Source organism: Cololabis saira, chromosome 19 (assembly GCF_033807715.1).
Source record: "Cololabis saira isolate AMF1-May2022 chromosome 19, fColSai1.1, whole genome shotgun sequence".
NCBI classification, from domain to species: domain Eukaryota; kingdom Metazoa; phylum Chordata; class Actinopteri; order Beloniformes; family Belonidae; genus Cololabis; species Cololabis saira.
Window position 1 is genome coordinate 6,933,515 of NC_084605.1, and position 18,237 is coordinate 6,951,751.

General features: G+C 44.0%; 1 protein-coding gene across 1 annotated transcript in view; it reads right to left on the bottom strand.

Moving 5' to 3' along the window:
• Nucleotides 1–946: 946 nt before the first annotated feature.
• Nucleotides 947–18,237, bottom strand: part of LOC133419547 (NACHT, LRR and PYD domains-containing protein 12-like) — a 183,256-nt gene continuing 165,965 nt past the window's right edge. Inside the window, exons 13-15 of the mRNA XM_061708765.1 lie at nucleotides 8,095–8,268; nucleotides 2,168–2,214; nucleotides 947–2,037 (exon numbers count right to left, since the gene is read on the bottom strand). Of these exons, the coding sequence (XP_061564749.1) occupies nucleotides 1,502–2,037; nucleotides 2,168–2,214; nucleotides 8,095–8,268 (757 nt within the window). The 3' untranslated portion in view covers nucleotides 947–1,501. The remainder of the gene's footprint in view (nucleotides 2,038–2,167; nucleotides 2,215–8,094; nucleotides 8,269–18,237) is intronic.

The window sequence follows — 18,237 nt, forward strand, 5'->3', positions numbered from 1 at the left end:
CTTTATTTAGTAATATGCTTAAATTCAGCGGGTTGTCTCGTCTGATCTGAGGTCGTATAAAGAGGTGAGCGGTGGGGAGAGGAGGAGGAGAGGAGGAGAGGAGGAGAGGCGGAGGCGGCCCGGAGGAACCCCCGCCGTCTCCCGTGTCTCCCCGCGGCTCGGGGCTCTGCGTGTGACGTCAAAGTCGCATTAATTCCGACCTGGCTGTTCACACTGAGGTCGCATTGCAAAACATCAGACCTGTATCCGATTTAGAACCACATATGGAAGCGACCTGAATCTGATTTGAAAAGATCAGATTCCATGTGACTTGTGCTGTTCACACTGTCATAAACAAATCGGATCTGAGTCACATATGAGCAAAAAATCGGATTTGGGTCACTTGGGAACTGCAGTGTGAACGTAGCCATAGAGTCCTGGTTTCAGTACTCTACCGTCCGGGAGCTTTGCTACTTCTAGGAAAGAACCACAAGTTACATCCAGCAGTGGGCTCCTCTGGGAACTGAACCTGGAACCACTCACACTAAGTGAGAATCATACGACTGAGCCAAAGAGCCACAACATGTTTAAACTGTAAAATAAAATACATAAAATACCATAAAAGAGAACCCCATACCACATAATCAGAAACGAGTGATGTCATCAGTGACGTCACAAAAGATGATGGTTCTGGAGGTTAAGAAAGTTCATCTTCATCCAGCTTTTAAAGTCCCTGAGACAGTCCTTTAAGGGTTTCAGTGGGTTACTACGATCCACCTTAATGGACAAATACATCTGGAGAACTACAGAAAATCAGTGGAAAGACATTTTCTACTCAGGGGGGAAAAAAAGACAGCAACAGTAAGATGTCGAATGAAGACAGTTTAGGGACGAAAACAGAGTCTCTATCAGCAGATACTGATCTGAAATTGCGTTTAATTTCAACTATATTTACTGTATATAGCAGGAAATAACTCGGAGTCCTGAAGCTGCATGAGGGACAGAGCAAGAAACGTCCTTCATGACTGTGCAGCAGTGGCCCAGAGGGGTTGTCCCTCTGATGACAGATTTTATATGCTGCTTGTATTTTGGGAGTTCTGGGGTGAGATTTGCTCCGTCAAGAAATTAGATGAAACAAGAGAAGTTCAATCATCGAGGGGACACTCAGAGTAGATGTACTGGTCATCCACCTCTAGAGGAACAGAGATGGTTTGGACAACTGCGGAGGATGTCCCATGGACACCTCCCTCGAGAGGTGTTTTAGGCATATCCAACCGGGTCGAGGCCCTGCGGTAGAACCAGTACTCACTGAGAGTTTTTATCTGTTGGTCTGGGACCAAGGAGAGGGAGGTCTGGACCAATCTGATGAGGCTGCTACCCCACAACCTGGATCTGGATCAGAAGATGGATGGATGGATGGATGGATGGATGGATGGATGGATGGATGGATGACATGTACAGACTCAACTATCTGTCCAGCAGAGACAGTTTCTCTGACAGGAGGAGACTCTTGAGACTGAACTCAACACAGAGACACTGAAGAACCAGTACCAGACCAGAACCTGAACCCAGGATAGAGAGGTTCAGTGAAAGTGGTGTTGAAGGTGTGGAGGTGGATCAGTCTGTCAGAGGAGACGCTGTAGAAGGACAGAGTTCCAGCAGGAACGTCCACGTACACTGCTACTCTGTCAGAGACTGAGTAAGAGGAGGAGGAAGATATTATTCTGTTATTGTGCCAGACATAGTACTGACCACCATGATCATAACAGTCCAGCCTCCAGGAATGATCGTTCTGTCCAAACACACAGTTATCGGAGTCTCCTTTCCTTCTGACTCTTCTGTAACTCACTGATATAGAAACTCCTCCTCTCCACTTGACCTCCCAGTAACAGCGAACCATCAGAACTTCTCTACACAGCAGCTGAGGATAGAAATCAAACCTGTCTGGATGATCAGGATATGACCGATCCTCCTTTACAAACATAATCTTCTTGTTGTTGTCAGACAGTTTGATGCGTTTGTTGACTGTGTTTATGTCGATGGTGAGTTGACAGGAATCTGATGGAGAGAACAAACAACCCAGCTTCAGTTATTATTGATCTGTCATTGATCACTGATTGACTCATGAATGAGTGTTGTGTTAGTGTGAAGATGGTTGAATGTGTGAATGAAATAAAAACACACTTACACTTCCTCAGACCTGGTGTCAACCATCGTTGTCCAGCAGGCTCCACCCTGAAAGGAGGAGGGGGGTCAGACCAGCACAGTCTCTCTCAGCAAACATGGACATTACATAGCTCTCACACACTGATGAAGGAACAGTCCAACACTGGGACAGATGCACTTGAATGCAGCATCTCTGAAGTCCTGTCCTTTGGTCGTCACGTTGCAGCACAGTTTGAACACATTCTTTTCATCTGATTTAATCTCTGCTGAATCAGGAGCAGGAGGAGACCATGTCATGCATGAGTAAAGGTGATGTTGTTGTGCTGTGATGGGCCTGAAAACCACACTGCTGTGGTTCTGGGATGTTTTGATTGATTGATTGATTGATTGATTTGATTTATTTTGTACATGTAAAAGACAACAATTAAAAGAGAAGATAAGAAAACAAAACAAACAAAAAGTAAAACAACAAAACAAAGAATTTTATACTTTAACATTTAATATCTTAATTTACACTTGCAAAAAGGAGTAGGAAGAAGTGTAAACTTATTTAATCCCACCCCATTCACTAATCATTTATTAACAAGTATTTATAATAACTAACTATAATTATACTCACACACTTACCTATACATACATACATACATACACACACACACATAGTTGAATATTTATCTATATTTGTACACACATGCCCATATAAATATTTATATAAATATACTTATTTACACCATACTATCTCTATATTAACTTAATCTGCTCTATATCTATATACAGTATGTCTACGTACAAACACTTACTTACTTACTTACTTACTTACTTACTTACTTACTTACTTACTTACTTACTTACGCCTACTACCCCTTCTGGGGCATAGGCCGTCAACAAGCGATCGCCAGGCATCTCTGTCTTGAGCCGTTTTCTCCAGTTGGATCCAGTTCATCTTCATGGTGTTGGTGTCCGCCTCCAGTTCTCTGCGCCAGGTGTTTCTTGGGCGCCCCTTTTCCGCTTTCCCTGTGGGTTCCATTTAAGGGCTTGTCTAATGATGGAATTTGTGGGCTTTCGCAGCGTATGGCCTATCCAGCGCCATCTGCTGTTTCTTAATTTCTTCTTCCGCAGGCAGCTGGTTTGTTCTCCCCCAGAGTTCAGTGTTGCTGATGGTGTCTGGCCATTGGATGTGGAGGATCTTCCTTAGGCAGCTGTTAATAAAGACCTGTATTTTCTTGGTGGTAGCAGCTGTAGTTCTCCATGTTTCTGCTCCATATAGGAGTACTGCCTTGACATTGGTGTTAAAGAATCTGACTTTAGTTTTGGTGGTAAGTTCTTTGGCGTTCCAGATGTTCCGTAGTTGTACGAATGCTGCACGTGCTTTCCTGGTTCGTGCTTTCACGTCTGCGTCTGTGCCACCGTCTTTGTCAATTACACTGCAGAGGTAGGTGAAGGATTCTATTTCTTCCAGTGCTTCCCCCTCCAGCGTGATTGCGTTGGCGTTGGCTGCATTGATCTTGAGGATCTTGGTCTTTCCCTTGTGGATGATGAGTCCCAGTTGTGCTGAGGTGGCTGCTACGATGATGGTCTTCTCCTGCATTTGGTGTTGTGTGTGTGACAGCAGTGCCAGGTCATCAGCATAGTCCAAGTCCTCCATTTGCTTCCAAGGAGTCCACTGAATGCCGTTCCTTCTCTGTGCGGTGGAGATCTTCATTATCCAGTCAATCGCTAGCAAGAAGAGGAAGGGCAACAGCAGACAGCCTTGTATGACTCCGGTTCTCACTTGGAATGCCTCTGTTAGCTGTCCTCTGTGGATGACCTTACATGTCAGTCCTTCATAAGAATTCCTGATGATGGACACGATCTTGGCTGGCACTTCGTAGTGTCGGAGAAGCTTCCAGAGGGTCTCCCTGTCTAAGGTGTCAAAAGCTTTCTCATAGTTCACAAAATCCAGATGCAAGGGTGAGTTCCACTCTATGGACTGCTCCACAATTATGTGGAGTGCTGCAATCTGGTCTGTGCAGGACCGTTTATTGCGGAAGCCAGCCTGCTCATCCCGGAGTTGTGCATCAATGAGGTCCTTCATTCTGTTCAAGATAACTATTAAAAACCTTCCCTGGCACTGATAGCAGTGTGATCCCTCTATAATTTCCGCAGTTGCTGAGGTCCCCTTTCTTCGGAATCATGATCAGGTATCCCTCTTTCCAGTCTCCTGAGACTTCTTCTTCCTCCCAGATTTTCCTGAAGAGTGGGTGAAGCATCTTCACAGTGGTGTCCATATCCATTTTCAGTGCCTCCACGGGGATGTTATCTGGTCCTGCAGACTTTCCGTTCCTCAGCTGCTTGATGGCTTTCCTTATCTCTTGCATGGTTGGTGCATTGCAGGCTATGGGTAGGTCTATGTCAGCCTCTGTGATGTCTGGTGGGTTCTGTGGTGCTGGCCTCTTTAGCAGTTCTTCAAAATAGTCTTTCCATTTGTTCTTCTGTAGGTCCTCTCCCTTTATTTGTCTTCCTTCTTTGTCCTTCACCGGCCGTTCTGGCTTGCTGTGCTTTCCCGACATTATCTTGGTAATGTTGTACAGTTCTCTCATATTCCCCTCTCTTGCCGCTTGCTCTGCTTCCATTGCAAGGCTGTCCATGTACTTTCGTTTGTCTGCTCTGACCCTCTTCTTTACTAGCTTGTTCATCTCTGCGTAGCATTCTTGTGCTTAGGCTTTCTCTGATCTTGTCCAGCTGTTGTTCACTGCTACCTTCTTCTCCCTCCGCTCTTGGATCTTTTGCAGACTGTGCCCCGAGATCCATTCCTTGTGTTGTTTCTTCTTGGGGCCAAGCACTTCTTTGGAGGTAGATGTTACCGCTTCCTTTATCTCCTTCCATCTGCTCTCCAAAGTGCATTCATCCTCTTCCAGTAGCTCCTGTAGGACCTGGTACTTGTTACCGAGTGTTACACTGAACTCTTCCTTCTTGCTGGTGTCTCCTCAAAAAGGGCTGTGTTGTGCCTGTGTCTTGTTGTGTGCGCTGTCATCCAGTTATTTCTCAGTTTAAGCTTTAGGCTGGCTACAACTAGGTGGTGGTCTGAAGCTATGTCCGCTCCTCTCTGTGATCTAACATTTGGCATGGACCTCCTGAATTTCTTCCTTATACAAAAATGGTCAATCTGGCTCTCAGTGAAGTGGTCTCGCGATACCCAGGTGGCCTTGTGGATGTTCTTATGGGGGAAAACAGTGCCCCCAATGACCAGGTTTTTCATAGAGCACAGGTCCGCCAGCCTCTCTCCGTTCTCATTCATATAGCCTTCACGGAGTCACGGAGGCAAGGTAGCAGCACTCAGAGAAGCAAACAAACATATACACATACATACAAATATATACATATACTGTTGGGCTACCACCCATTTCATTATGGACTCATGGGGGATTATGAATTTATTGAACTCTTATGAACATTTTGTGATTATGTGAAATTCGACTTTAAAGCTGGCTTAATCCTCCAGTCTGAAATCAGCTTCGAACGCCTCCTAAAATGGCCGCTTTGTAAAGGACTACAAAGCCCGATGTGCTTTGGAGGCGGCGCCTGAAGCGGCGCGCGTCCAATCACTGACCAGGCGCTGATGACGTCACCGCAGCCCGTGGAACGAAAAGCGCTTGCCTTCCTTCAGCTTACTCTCTTCATCCCTTCACCGCTTCACTCTTCAGCTCCTGGCTTCTTGCCAAAGCCCGTCGGGACCAGACCAGCCTCCTCCCCCCGGGGGGGCGGAGAGAGATCCGAGACGCGCCCGAAACGGCCAGCTGTGGCGCCGGAGCACTGCGGCGCTACCGGCTCCTTCTCATACTAACTTTTTCTCTGTCTGAGTCCCCTTTCGCCAGGAGGACCCGATCCTCCGGCAGCGTGCCCACACCAGCCTGAGAAGCCAGATCCTCCTGCGTCCGTGAGCCCGTGCCTCGGTGATGAAACGGGAGCGGCACTTATGATAGTGGACCGAACCGTGCGCCTGGAGGCCGCGTCAAAGGCTCTGTAGATCCGGAGGGATCGCCCCGGCTGTTGCACGCTGCAAACTGTCTTTATATTCCAGAGTGAGAAGTAGAAGAGGGGCCGAGCGGCTGCTCACTACCGGAGGATCCGGGCAGGAGCAATCAGCCATCGGAATCACCGCATGGTGGAACCGAGCCGAACCGAGCCGAACCGAACCGAGCCGAACCGAACCGAGCCGGTTTAGAGCTAAATTTGTGTTTAATGTTAAGTTACTGTATGCATATTACTGCTGTTGTTTAGTTTGTGGCGCCGTTTCGCCAGTTATTCACGGTTTAAACACCGCGATCGCCATTTCTCTCATTGCACGTGGTGTGACGATGGCGCAGCCATTTTGTCGGCCACATGCAACCATATTTTGAAACACAGATGATCGGAAGATTTGTACCACGTGTTTATTGTTTCTGATTTTCTTTCCTTTATGCAGTTAACGTTTTATTCCTGTTGTTGTTCTTTATGGTTAGTGTTTTATGTTTTTAATGTAGTCTGCCGTCAGGATTTATTCAATTGGTGTCGCTTTTGTACCTGCTTGACACCTAGATGTTAATAAATTCTGATTGATTTTAACGAGAGAAGTTGGTTGTGTTGTTTTACACATATTTTGTCACAGTGCTGGTTTGACAGAGCTCGAGCCAAACTCGTAGCCCCTTCAATGGTTATTCTGTAGAAATAATAGTAAAATGTACTACTCTGCAGAATAATCCATATTTTGAGACTGATCTGGCTGTTAAGGTTATCATTTTCCTGGTTAAATCCAGGTGGTGCCCCGAATAATTAAGTCATTTTGAATAATTCAATTTGATGAGTAATCTACTTTATTAATTATTAATAATTGTTGAATAAAATTATTAATAACTCTTGATAACTGAAGCAGCGCAACCGCTGTGGCACAACAATACATACACACATACATACACACATACATACACACATACATACACACATACATACACACATACATACACACATACATACATACATACATACATACATACATACATACATACATACATACATACATACATACATACATACATACATACATACATACATACATACATACATACATACATACATACATACATACATACATTATAAATGTTTGGACATTGTTTTAATTCTGAATCCATTCTCTTCCATAGTTTAACTCCACTGACTGATATAGAAAATCTTGTCATTGTTGTTCGTGTTCTGCGAGTCCTAAAATTTAGAGTAGCCCTTAAATTATACCTCCCCTCTCTGTCATAAAACATTTCCTGTAAGTGAGATGGTAATATATACTAATATATAATATATAAGTTGTTCCTCGCTTTATACATGAATTGTGCGGTTTGGAATTCCACTATGACAAAAAATTTGATTATTTTAGAATTGAAGAATAATGAATTAGTGTGTTCACGAAAACCAGCATTATGAATTATTCTGATGGCTCTTTTCTGCAGTATGAATAGTGATTGCAGTGAACTTTTATACATATTTACCCAAACCTCTAAACAGTAACTTAAATAAGGCAAAACCAGGGAACAGAACAGAATGCGGAGTGATTTATTATCCAGGAATTGCTTTGCTCTGGCCAGAACTGAGATGCCTCCAGATACTTTGTTGTGGATGTGTTTGGATGTGTGTGAGATTTCCAGCAAATCTTGTCTCTCTACAGTATAATTACCCCAAGAAATTTAGTTTCATGTACTCTTTCAATATTTACACCCCCAATATGTACCTGTGCTTGATTGTTTTTATTGTTTCCAAATGTTTACTGGGTCAAGAATGGCTCATAGTTGAGAACTGCATCTATCAGCTCTGCTGCAGCACCAGATGAGCTGCAGCAGCTACATCTGCTCAAAGATCTCTGTTCAAAGCCAGAGAGCCACAAAGATGATGTCCACAACACCATGAAGAGTCCAGCACACTGATGTCCTTCTGTCTTCATACCTGAGAGTGTCCAGTCTCCAGCGGGGATCCTTCAGTCCAGCAAACAAAAGCTTCCTTGCTGACTCTCCTGGATGGTTGTAGCTCAGGTCCAGCTCTCTCAGATGGGAGGGGTTGGAGCTCAGAGCTGAGACCAGAGAAGCACAGCCTTCCTCTGAGATCAGACAGCCTGACAGCCTGCAGACACACAACACAACACACCACACACTCTGAGAGAACTGCTCTGAGACTAAAGCTGACTCTGCCCTCATGTTCACCTGATGATGGCGCTGAAGGAAAAGTCAGAGGATCAGCAGAAACCCTGGAATTTACCCTGAATCCAACAAATATTAATGAGACGTTTCAGCCTGAACTAAACTTGTGGATGAACATCAACATACAAAGAGTCCCACTGCTGTGTGAAGAGACGTGTGAAGAGCATCATGTGACCTGAACATGTGACATCACACTCCATGACTGACGTGTCTGTCCTCAACACTTGAGTGAGTTTTACAACCAGATAAGTCAGCTGTGTTTAAAGATCACTTTAATGAGCTTCATTTGAGCTGAATAAACATTTGACTTTCTGACTCTTTTCTCAACCAAACAGCGTTCGTGTTTCCAGGGACGTTGTTTGGTCTGAAATGTTCTGAAGTCTCCAGAAACAATCTGCTGGTTTATATTCAAGGTCAGATGATCAGAAATGGATCAATGACAGAATATTGATCAGTCCAGCACCTTGTGGACATCCAGACACAGACTGAGTCGAGGTTAGAAGAACAGACACTTCTGCTGCTGAGGTCGTCACCATTTGACAGTTATTGGTGCTCCAGTTTGATCCTTTTATGGAAACTAATTCAATATTAAATGGAAAATATTTAAAAGTCTGACATAAACGTTGCATTTGAGAACTTTAACTGAAAAAGAAGAGATTAGAGAGGGGAGCTTTGAGATGATCACATGTGGACTAACTTGTTGATACTCTTCAATTAAAAGGAAGAAAAAAAACACCCCAGATCACTGAAATAACCTGAAACTACAAACTCCAAACAGACATTTATGTGGACTTGGTGGAGCCCTTCTCCTCGTTCATCATCCTCACACAGTTCTGACCGACTGTCTGTAGCGCTTCAACCCGATCTGGACCCAGTTACAGTTATTAAAACTCTCATCAACAATCCTTCAATATCAGCCACAGTTCTAACGGTCCACAGTTGAACACTTGGTGGATTCTGACCTGAGAGACTCCAGGTGACAGTGTGGACTCTCCAGTCCAGGACACAGCTTATTCAGTCCTGAATCCTGCAGGTGGTTGTTACTCAGGTCCAGTTCTGTCAGACTGGAGGACTGAGAGCTGAGAACTGAGGACAGATCTGCACAGATGTCCTCTGAGAGGTTACAACCACTCAACCTGCAGAGGAGATTAAAGTACAATTATTATGTAATTTAAACATTGATTAATTAATTCAACAAATTAATGAATCATAGAATTTAAATGAATACTGATCAATTCAACTATTAATCAATAAGTGTTGCTGCACTACAGTCTTGATTAAAGTGATCGCTGCATTTCTCTTCTCTGCATGTAAAGTTTCCTGAGATTAATCATTGAGGGGAACTGGTCCCACATGAACCCAAACTTAGTTGAACGATGAATTTAACTGGTTTCCTCCAAGAACACAACATGTGATTGTAACTAAAACAGATGTGTCCGTGTTCGTCCTTACACAACTTTCTTGGAGGCTTTGACCACCGGCAGCAGCCTCTGTAGAACCTCCTCTGAAGCTGAGTATTTCTTCAGGTCAAACACTTCCAGATCTTCTGATGACAGTAAGATGAAGCCCAGAGCCGACCACTGAGCAGGAGACAGTTCATCTGTGGAGAGACGTCCTGAACTCAGGGACCGTTGGACCTCCTCCACCAGAGAACCAGCGTTCAGTTCATTCAGACAGTGGAACAGGTTGATGCTTTTCTCTGCAGACACATCCTCACTGATCTTCTTCTTGATGTATTTAACTGTGTCCTGATTGTTCTGTGATGTTCTTTGTTCTGGTTCCAGCAGACCTCGTAGGAGAGTCTGATTGGTCTCCAGTTTGAGACCCAGGAAGAAGCGGAGGAACAAGTCCAGGTGTCCATTTGGACTCTGTAAGGCCTTGTTCACAGCACTCTGATAGAGGTCAGTCTCTGCGTTTCTTTGTTCCTCCAGCAGGTTGACTCCAGACTTGATGAAGGTCAGATGGACATGAAGAGCAGCCAGAAACTCCTGAACACTCAGATGGATGAAGCAGAAGACCTGGTCCTGGTACAGGCTGCTCTCCTCTCGAAAGATCTGGGTGAACACTCCTGAGTACACTGAAGCCTCTCTGACATCGATGCCACACTCTCTCAGGTCTGGTTCATAGAAGATCAGGTTTCCTTTCTGCAGCTGCTCAAAAGCCAGTTTTCCCAGAGACTCCACCATATTCCTGCTCTCTGGACTCCAGTGTGGATCCGTCCCGGCTCCTCCATCATACTTGACCATCTTCAGTTTGGCCTGGACCACCAGGAAGTAGATGTACATTTCAGTCAGGGTCTTGGGCAGCTCCCCTCCCTCTATGGTTTTTAGGACGTTCTCCAGGACCGTAGCAGTGATCCAGCAGAAGACTGGGATGTGGCACATGATGTGGAGGCTCCGTGATGTCTTGATGTGGGAAATGATCCTGCTGGTCTGCTGCTCATCTCTGAACCTCTTCCTGAAGTAGTCCTCCTTCTGTGGGTCAGTGAACCCTCTTATCTCTGTCACCATGGAGACACACTCAGGAGGGATCTGATTGGCTGCTGCTGGTCGTGTGGTGATCCAGAGACAAGCAGAAGGAAGCAGGTTCCCCCTGATGAGGTTTGTCAGCAGCACATCGACTGAGGTGGACTCTGTAACATCAGTCAGGACCTCATTGTTGTGGAAGTCCAGAGGAAGTCGACTCTCATCCAGACCGTCAAAGATGAACACGACCTGGAACTCTTCAAAGCTGCACATTTCTCTGGTTTCAGTGAAGAAGTGATGAACAAGTTCCACCAAGCTGAACTTTCTCTCTTTCAGTACATTCAGCTCTCTGAAGGTGAATGGAAGCAGTAACTGGATGTCCTGGTTGGTTCTGCCTTCAGCCCAGTCCAGAGTGAACTTCTGTGTTAGGACTGTTTTCCCGATGCCGGCCACTCCCTTCGTCATCACTGTTCTGATTGGTTCATCTCTTCTAGGTGGGAGTTTAAAGATGTCTTCCTGTCTGATGGTTGTGTCTGCTCTGTCTGGTTTCCTGGATGCTGCTTCAATCTGTCTGACTTCATGTTCATTGTTGACCTCTCCAGTCCCTCCCTCTGTGATGTAGAGCTCTGTGTAGATCTGCTTCAGAAGGGTTGGGTTTCCTGCTTTAACAATCCCCTCAGACACACACTGGCACCTTTTCTTCAGCTTAGACTTCAGCCGCTTTTTACAAACTTCAGCAGAAACATCTGAATACACATGAGAAAAAACTATTAGTTTTTTATAAAAGTTCAACTTAATTCTCCTAAAGAATCAGGATGTGAACCGAAACTGATCGACTCTAACATTACTATTAGTGAGGGAAATTAAGTCAGGTTTTTAGGAGAATTGTTCACTTTGTGAGACAAGCACCAAATTTTGCATGAACATTGCCTAGTACCTACTTATGCAGAAAAGCCCGTTAGCCACCTGAAAATCCAAGATGGTGGCCATTTTTAAAGATGGCTGTCTTATGAAAGCTAAAACAAGGTTGTCAGTGTAGAACTTGAATTGCTGAACATATTTTAATGATCTCTTTATCCAAATGCATGTGTTTTGGCATAACAAATTCTATGATGTCAATACAAATTAAATGTGGCTTCCAGTTTTCAAGATGGTGGGCCAATTTTGATTAATATTATCTGTTTTCTATTGCAATTCGATCAGAAATGAAGTTTCTAAATTTTGAATTAAAATCTAAAAAAAAAAAAAAAACATTTATAAAAAATGTTTATGACGTTCGCCGACCTACAAGCTCATAATGCGATGCGACACGTTGTGAGCTTGTAGATCTGCTGTTTTCACTATTTTGGGTCCCGCGCAATCTTCAAATTTATCTTTTGGGTCAGAGTCAAAAAAGTTTTGTGTAAGCACTGAAAGTGCTTACACTGTAAGCCTTACAGTGTCACAGTCTGCCATGGGTGTGGGTGTGTCTAGTTCTGCTCCCTGCCTGTAAAGTGTGAACACCTGCATACAATCACTGGCAATCATGCCAGCAGTATTTAAGCCCCAGTCTCACACCAGTCTTTGCCAGATTGCCTTGTGTGTGTACTCCCATTCAGTTGCCACAGTAAAACATACCATGGACAAAATCAGAGATACTATTAAATACCTTAATCCAGATCAGGTCCCTGTCATAACTGCAGACCAACCAATCTATGCACTTGCAAAACAAGTGCAGTGGCAATGGCCTGAACTGTATGGCGAAGATCAATTTGTTGTTATGTTTGGGGGTCTCCACATAGAGGTGGTGGCCTTGAGATCTTTTGGTACCCTGCTCCAGGACAGTGGGTGGATAGGAGTTCTTGTAGAGGTGGGCGTGGCTTCTTCTGGAACAGCAGAGTCCTTTCTTTCTGCTTCACATGTGAAAAGAATACGCCAGGCTTAGCTCCGCATTATTTGCAAGACCTGATAGTGCCTTATGTTCCTGGCAGAGCTCTCCGTTCTCGGAGTGCAGGTTTACTCATAGTTCCTAGAGTATCCAAATGTAGATTTGGAGGGCGGGCGTTCTGCTATCAGGCACCACTACTATGGAACCAACTTCCAATCTGGGTTAAGGAGGCTGACACCACCTCCACCTTTAAAACTAAACTTAAAACCTTTCTGTTTAGTAAAGCCTATAGTTAGTGTTTACCTCTAGCTGGTGTTGGTAAATCTCTAGGTAGTGTAAACTCTAGTGTTTTAGAGTCAGTAGTCATAATTGCTATAGAACAACACTATAATAGTTAGTCTCAAATATAGCTTCGTGGTAGATATGCTGCTATAGGCTTATGCTGCAGGGGGTCCCCGACATGATCCACTGGGCGGTGCCTCTCACCCTTCTTCTCCTCTCCTCTTCCCTTCCTCTCTTCTCCATTTCCATTTTTATTTATTATAAGTATCTCATAGCCATCATTTTTGTCCATCGTTCCTGTAGTTTCTTGTGCTGGCCCCCCTTTTTTCTGTTTTGTGCATGTTTGCAGGCCGGAGCTTCGGGAGCTGCGTAGCCTACTGGCCTGCCGTTTTGGCTTCCAGTGCACACAGCTGTGTGCCTGCAATTGTGATGATTAGAAAAAATGTGATACAGAAATGGGAGGGGGGGGAACTATAATTTGATGCCAAAACAAAATCTAATTGTATAATCACAATCCAGGTCAAAAACCATATTAACTGTCTTTTGCCTGCAGCCATTTTGGAAAATGGCAGCCATATTGTTGTTTTATTTGCATGGCTAATGGGGGAGGGGGTGGGGGATCCCAAGATTATAGTCTGATGTCAGAATAATCAATATTAGATTTTCCAATCACATTCCAGGTAAAAAAACATAAAAACGGCTTTTGTGGCAGCCATTTTGGAAAACGGCAGCCATATTGTTTTTTTTGCGTGGCTAACGGGCTTTTTTGAAAAAGTAGACCAAGAACATACTTTGTGCAAAATTTGGCGCTTGTCTCACAAAGTGAACGATCGTTTCACTAATGTTCCTGGCTATATGAGCTGTCCAATACTGAGTAGAATCACTTTTACCACCAAAACACCTCTGAACATTCAGGACGTGGAAGACACAAGAACATCTGGGGATCCTGGAGTTTCTAGTACCAGGATGTTAGCAGTACAGCCCTGGTGGGTTGTGGGTTTGTGAGTTGTTGTGTTCTTGTTATTGTTGTGGTGTCTGTGAAGTGGATTTTCCAGGTTTAGGATTTGAAAACACCAGAAGATGATCTGATCCAATAATCTACAGAACCATCAAGACAATCTGGAGTTCAGCAGGATTCCTGGAAGTGGAAAACCAGTACTAATATCCTCCAGTTATCTTGTGGTGTTGGTAGGTTAAACATGTTTATTGAGGTGCACTGCTGTCCTGTACAGGGAGGGTGCTACTGTAGGGGGGTGCTGGGAACATGTGGGGGCGACTGGTCTGCAGAAATGTTTAGGTGGGTGTCAACGGTCAAAATAACCTTCATGTGGATCAAGAATGCAGATCTGATTCCAGCAGAACATTGTTGGAACAAGATGAGCAGAGTTCCTCCCTTAATCTTTCAGTGGTTTTAATGTTGGGGCTGATCTGTGAATGTTGTTCATCTCCTGAGGCATTCTGGGTCATTTATCCAGCAGCTTTAATGTTTAGAGAAATCCTCTTACTGCTCTGCAGACGCTCAGCCAGCTCCTCCTGCTTCATTCTCCTCAGGAAGTTCACTGTGATCTTCACAAACGCCTCTCTGCTGCTCCTCCTCTGCTCTTCATCCTCACCCTGCAACACATGCTCTAGGGATTCTGGGTAATCTGGACTCAGACCCCTCTGTATCTTCTTCAGCTCGTTCTTCACAAACATGACAATGTTGTCCTCCAGCAGCTGGAACAAAAGACCACATGAAGGACACAATCAGATCGAAACCACAGAGACAAACATCAGACCCATGTTGGACAGACTGTCAGTCCACTGGTCTCCAGAGACCAGCATGGAGACAAACATCAGACCCATGTTGGACGGACTGACAGTCCACTGGTCTCCAGAGACCAGCGTGGAGACAAACATCAGACCCATGTTGGACAGACTGACAGTTTACTGGTCTCCAGAGACCAGCATGCAGACAAACATCAGACCCATTTTGGACAGACTGACAGTCCACTGGTCTCCAGACACCAGCATGGAGACAAACATTAGACCCATGTTGGACGGACTGTCAGTCCACTGGTCTCCAGAGACCAGCATGGAGACAAACATCAACAGATGGAGAAGCAGTTGTTGTTCATGTACAGACCAGAAATATTGAGTCCAGCTGTGTCTGATGCTGCTGGACAGACGGACCGCTGGGAGGGTCTGAGCTCTGCTGGTCCACTCTGTGGAGGAACCAGGAAGAATTAGCTCACATCATGTCTGTCCTCACAGAGACAAACACCAGTTGAAGGTCCATGAAGTCCTGTTTGGATGAGGACAGTCCATCAGAGGACTAGCTGTGGTGAAGGTTTACTAGGCAAGGCAAGGCAAGGCAAATTTATTTGTATAGCACAATTCAACACAAGGTAATTCAAAGTGCTTTACATTGACATTTAAAGTGGCAAGACATAATTAGACAGTAAATAATTCGACATAATTAGACAGTAAATAACAAATATGATTGAATAAGATGATAAGAAAAGAAGTAAAATAATAAAAAGCACAATCTGTTAAAAATAAGGGCAGTAGAGTACAGCAGGTAAGTTTAATTTAAGAGTACGCTTGAGTAAACAGTAATGTTTTTAACCCTGATTTAAAGGAGCTGACAGTTGGAGCAGACCTCAGGTCTACAGGAAGTTTGTTCCACCGGTGAGGAGCAGAATAACTGAACGCTGCCTCACCTTGCTTGGTTCTGGTTCTTGGGACACACAACAAACCAGATCCAGAAGACCTAAGGGGTCTGGGAGCTTCATAGGGAACTAACAGATCAACCATGTATTTTGGTCCAAGACCATTCAGGTCTTTGTAGACCAGCAGTAAGATTTTAAACTCTATCCTTTGACTCACTGGAAGCCAGTGTAGTGATTTCATGACCGGTGTAATATGGTCCAGTTTCCTGGTGTTTGTAAGGACTCTGGCGGCAGCGTTCTGGATCAGCTGCAGCTGCCTGATAGATTTCTTGTTAAGGCCTGTAAAGATGCCATTGCAATAATCCAACCTACTGAAAATGAATGCATGAATACGTTTTTCCATGTCTTGTTTAGACAGAATCCCCTTAATTCTAGCAATGTTTTTTAGGTGGTAATAGGCAGATTTAGTGATAAACTTTAGATGGCTGTTGAAGTTCAGGTCTGAGTCAATAATTACACCAAGATTTCTGGCTTGATTTGTAGCTGTCAATGACATTGAGCCAAGGTGAACGCTGATCTTTTCCCTTTCATTTTTAGGGCCAAAAATGATCACCTCTGTCTTTTCTGCATTTAGCTGGAGAAAATTCTGGCACATCCACTCATTGATTTGGTGAATACAGTTACTCAATGAGAGTAGGGAACTGTAGTCATGTGGTGACACTGAAATATAGAGCTGTGTGTCATCGGCATAAGTATGGTAGGAAATGTTGTGATGTTCCATAATCTGAGCTAGGGGTAGCATATAGATGTTGAATAGAAGCGGTCCGAGAATAGACCCTTGAGGAACCCCACATGTGATCTTGGTTCTCTCAGACTCATGGTTTCCTATTGACACAAAAAAGGCCCTATCTTGTAATTAAGATTTAAACCATTGAAGCACAGTGCCGGTAAGTCCCACCCACTTTTCCAGTCTGCTGAGAAGAATGTTATGATCAACTGTGTCGAATGCAGCACTCAGATCCAGTAATACCAGAACAGAGGATTTGCCTGCATCATTATTCGGATGAATATAATTTAGGACTTTGATGAGTACAGTCTCAGTGCTGTGGTGTGGCCGAAATCCAGACTGAAATACATTAAAGAGGTTGTTTTGCATCATAAAAGCATGGATTTGCTGGAAACGACCTTTTCAATGATTTTCCCCAAAAATGGCAGATTTGATATTGGCCTATAGTTACTAAGTGTTGTAGCATCCAGATTTTTTTAGAAGAGGTTTTATTACTGCAGTTTTCAAGGCCTGGAGAAACTGGCCTGTTTGAAGAGAAGTATTTATTATCTGCAATACATCCGGCGCTATGCAGTTAAAAACTGTTTTAAAAAAGTTTGAAGGCAGAATATCAAGACAGCATGTTGTGGGCTTTAATTTTGAAACTGTTTCCATTAGGGTTTTGTCATTTAAAACGCTGAACTGTCCCAGCTTTACTAAAGGATAGGAAGGCCAGAGTGTTATCATTCCTGAGGGGGAGCTGCACATTGCTTGTCTTATCTGTAATATTTTGTTCGTGAAAAAGTCAGCAAAGTCGTTACAGGTCTTTTTTGACAGCAGTTCAAGTGGGATTGAGGCTGTGGGGTTTGTCAGTCTTTCTACCACAGAAAACAGTGTGCGAGCATTATTACTGTTTCTATTGATAATCTCTGAAAAATACGATTGCCTTGCATTCTTCAGTTTCTGGTTATAGGTGTTGTAATATACCTGAAGTTTGTTTTTGCGCCACTTGCGTTCTGCTTGTCTACATATCCTTCTCTGTTCTTTAACTAGTGTTGCGTTTTTCCTCCCGGACAGAACTTTGGTCTTAATTGGGGACAGATAGAATCAATAACAGTCATAACATTGGAACTGAAACTATTAACAAGGTCATCAACTAGAACTGAGGGAAGGGTTGGTGATGGTGTAAAACCCTGGATGAATAGTGCACAGGTGTTATCATTTATATAACGCTTTCTGATTACCTCTGCTTCACCTTTCATAGGATTGGCAACAGTGGTCATTTTAAACAAAACACAGTAGTGATCAGGGAGAGCAACATCGTTCACCACAACCTCTGAGATATTAAGACCCTTGGAAATAATTAAATTTAAAACATGTCCTCGGTTATGCGTTGAATCTGTGACATGTTGGGAAAGCCCAAAATTATCCAGAATATTTAAAAGTTCCTTAGCACATCCATCTTTGGGATTATCAACATGAATGTTAAAATCACCCACTAAAACAACACGATCAAAATCCATGCACATAATTGACAGTAGTTTGGCAAACTCATCAACAAACCTTGCATCATATTTGGGGGGTCTGTAGACGGTCACTAAAGCCGGGCATACACTGTGCGATTATCGGCTCGTTTTGAGCCGATTTTCCAGTCGTGCGACTTTTTTTGATCGGGCCCGATTTCTACCCAATCGTTGCTCGTGCCTCGTGCAGTGTACGTGGGGTAACGACGAGAGATTAACACCTCACGACGAGCTCCCGATCACAAATCGTGAGGTCGCAAGAAAATCCAGCATGTTTGAAATTCTCGTGAGGTACCGCACAGTTGAAGCAGTGCTGCGACCCGATTTGCCTCATCCTT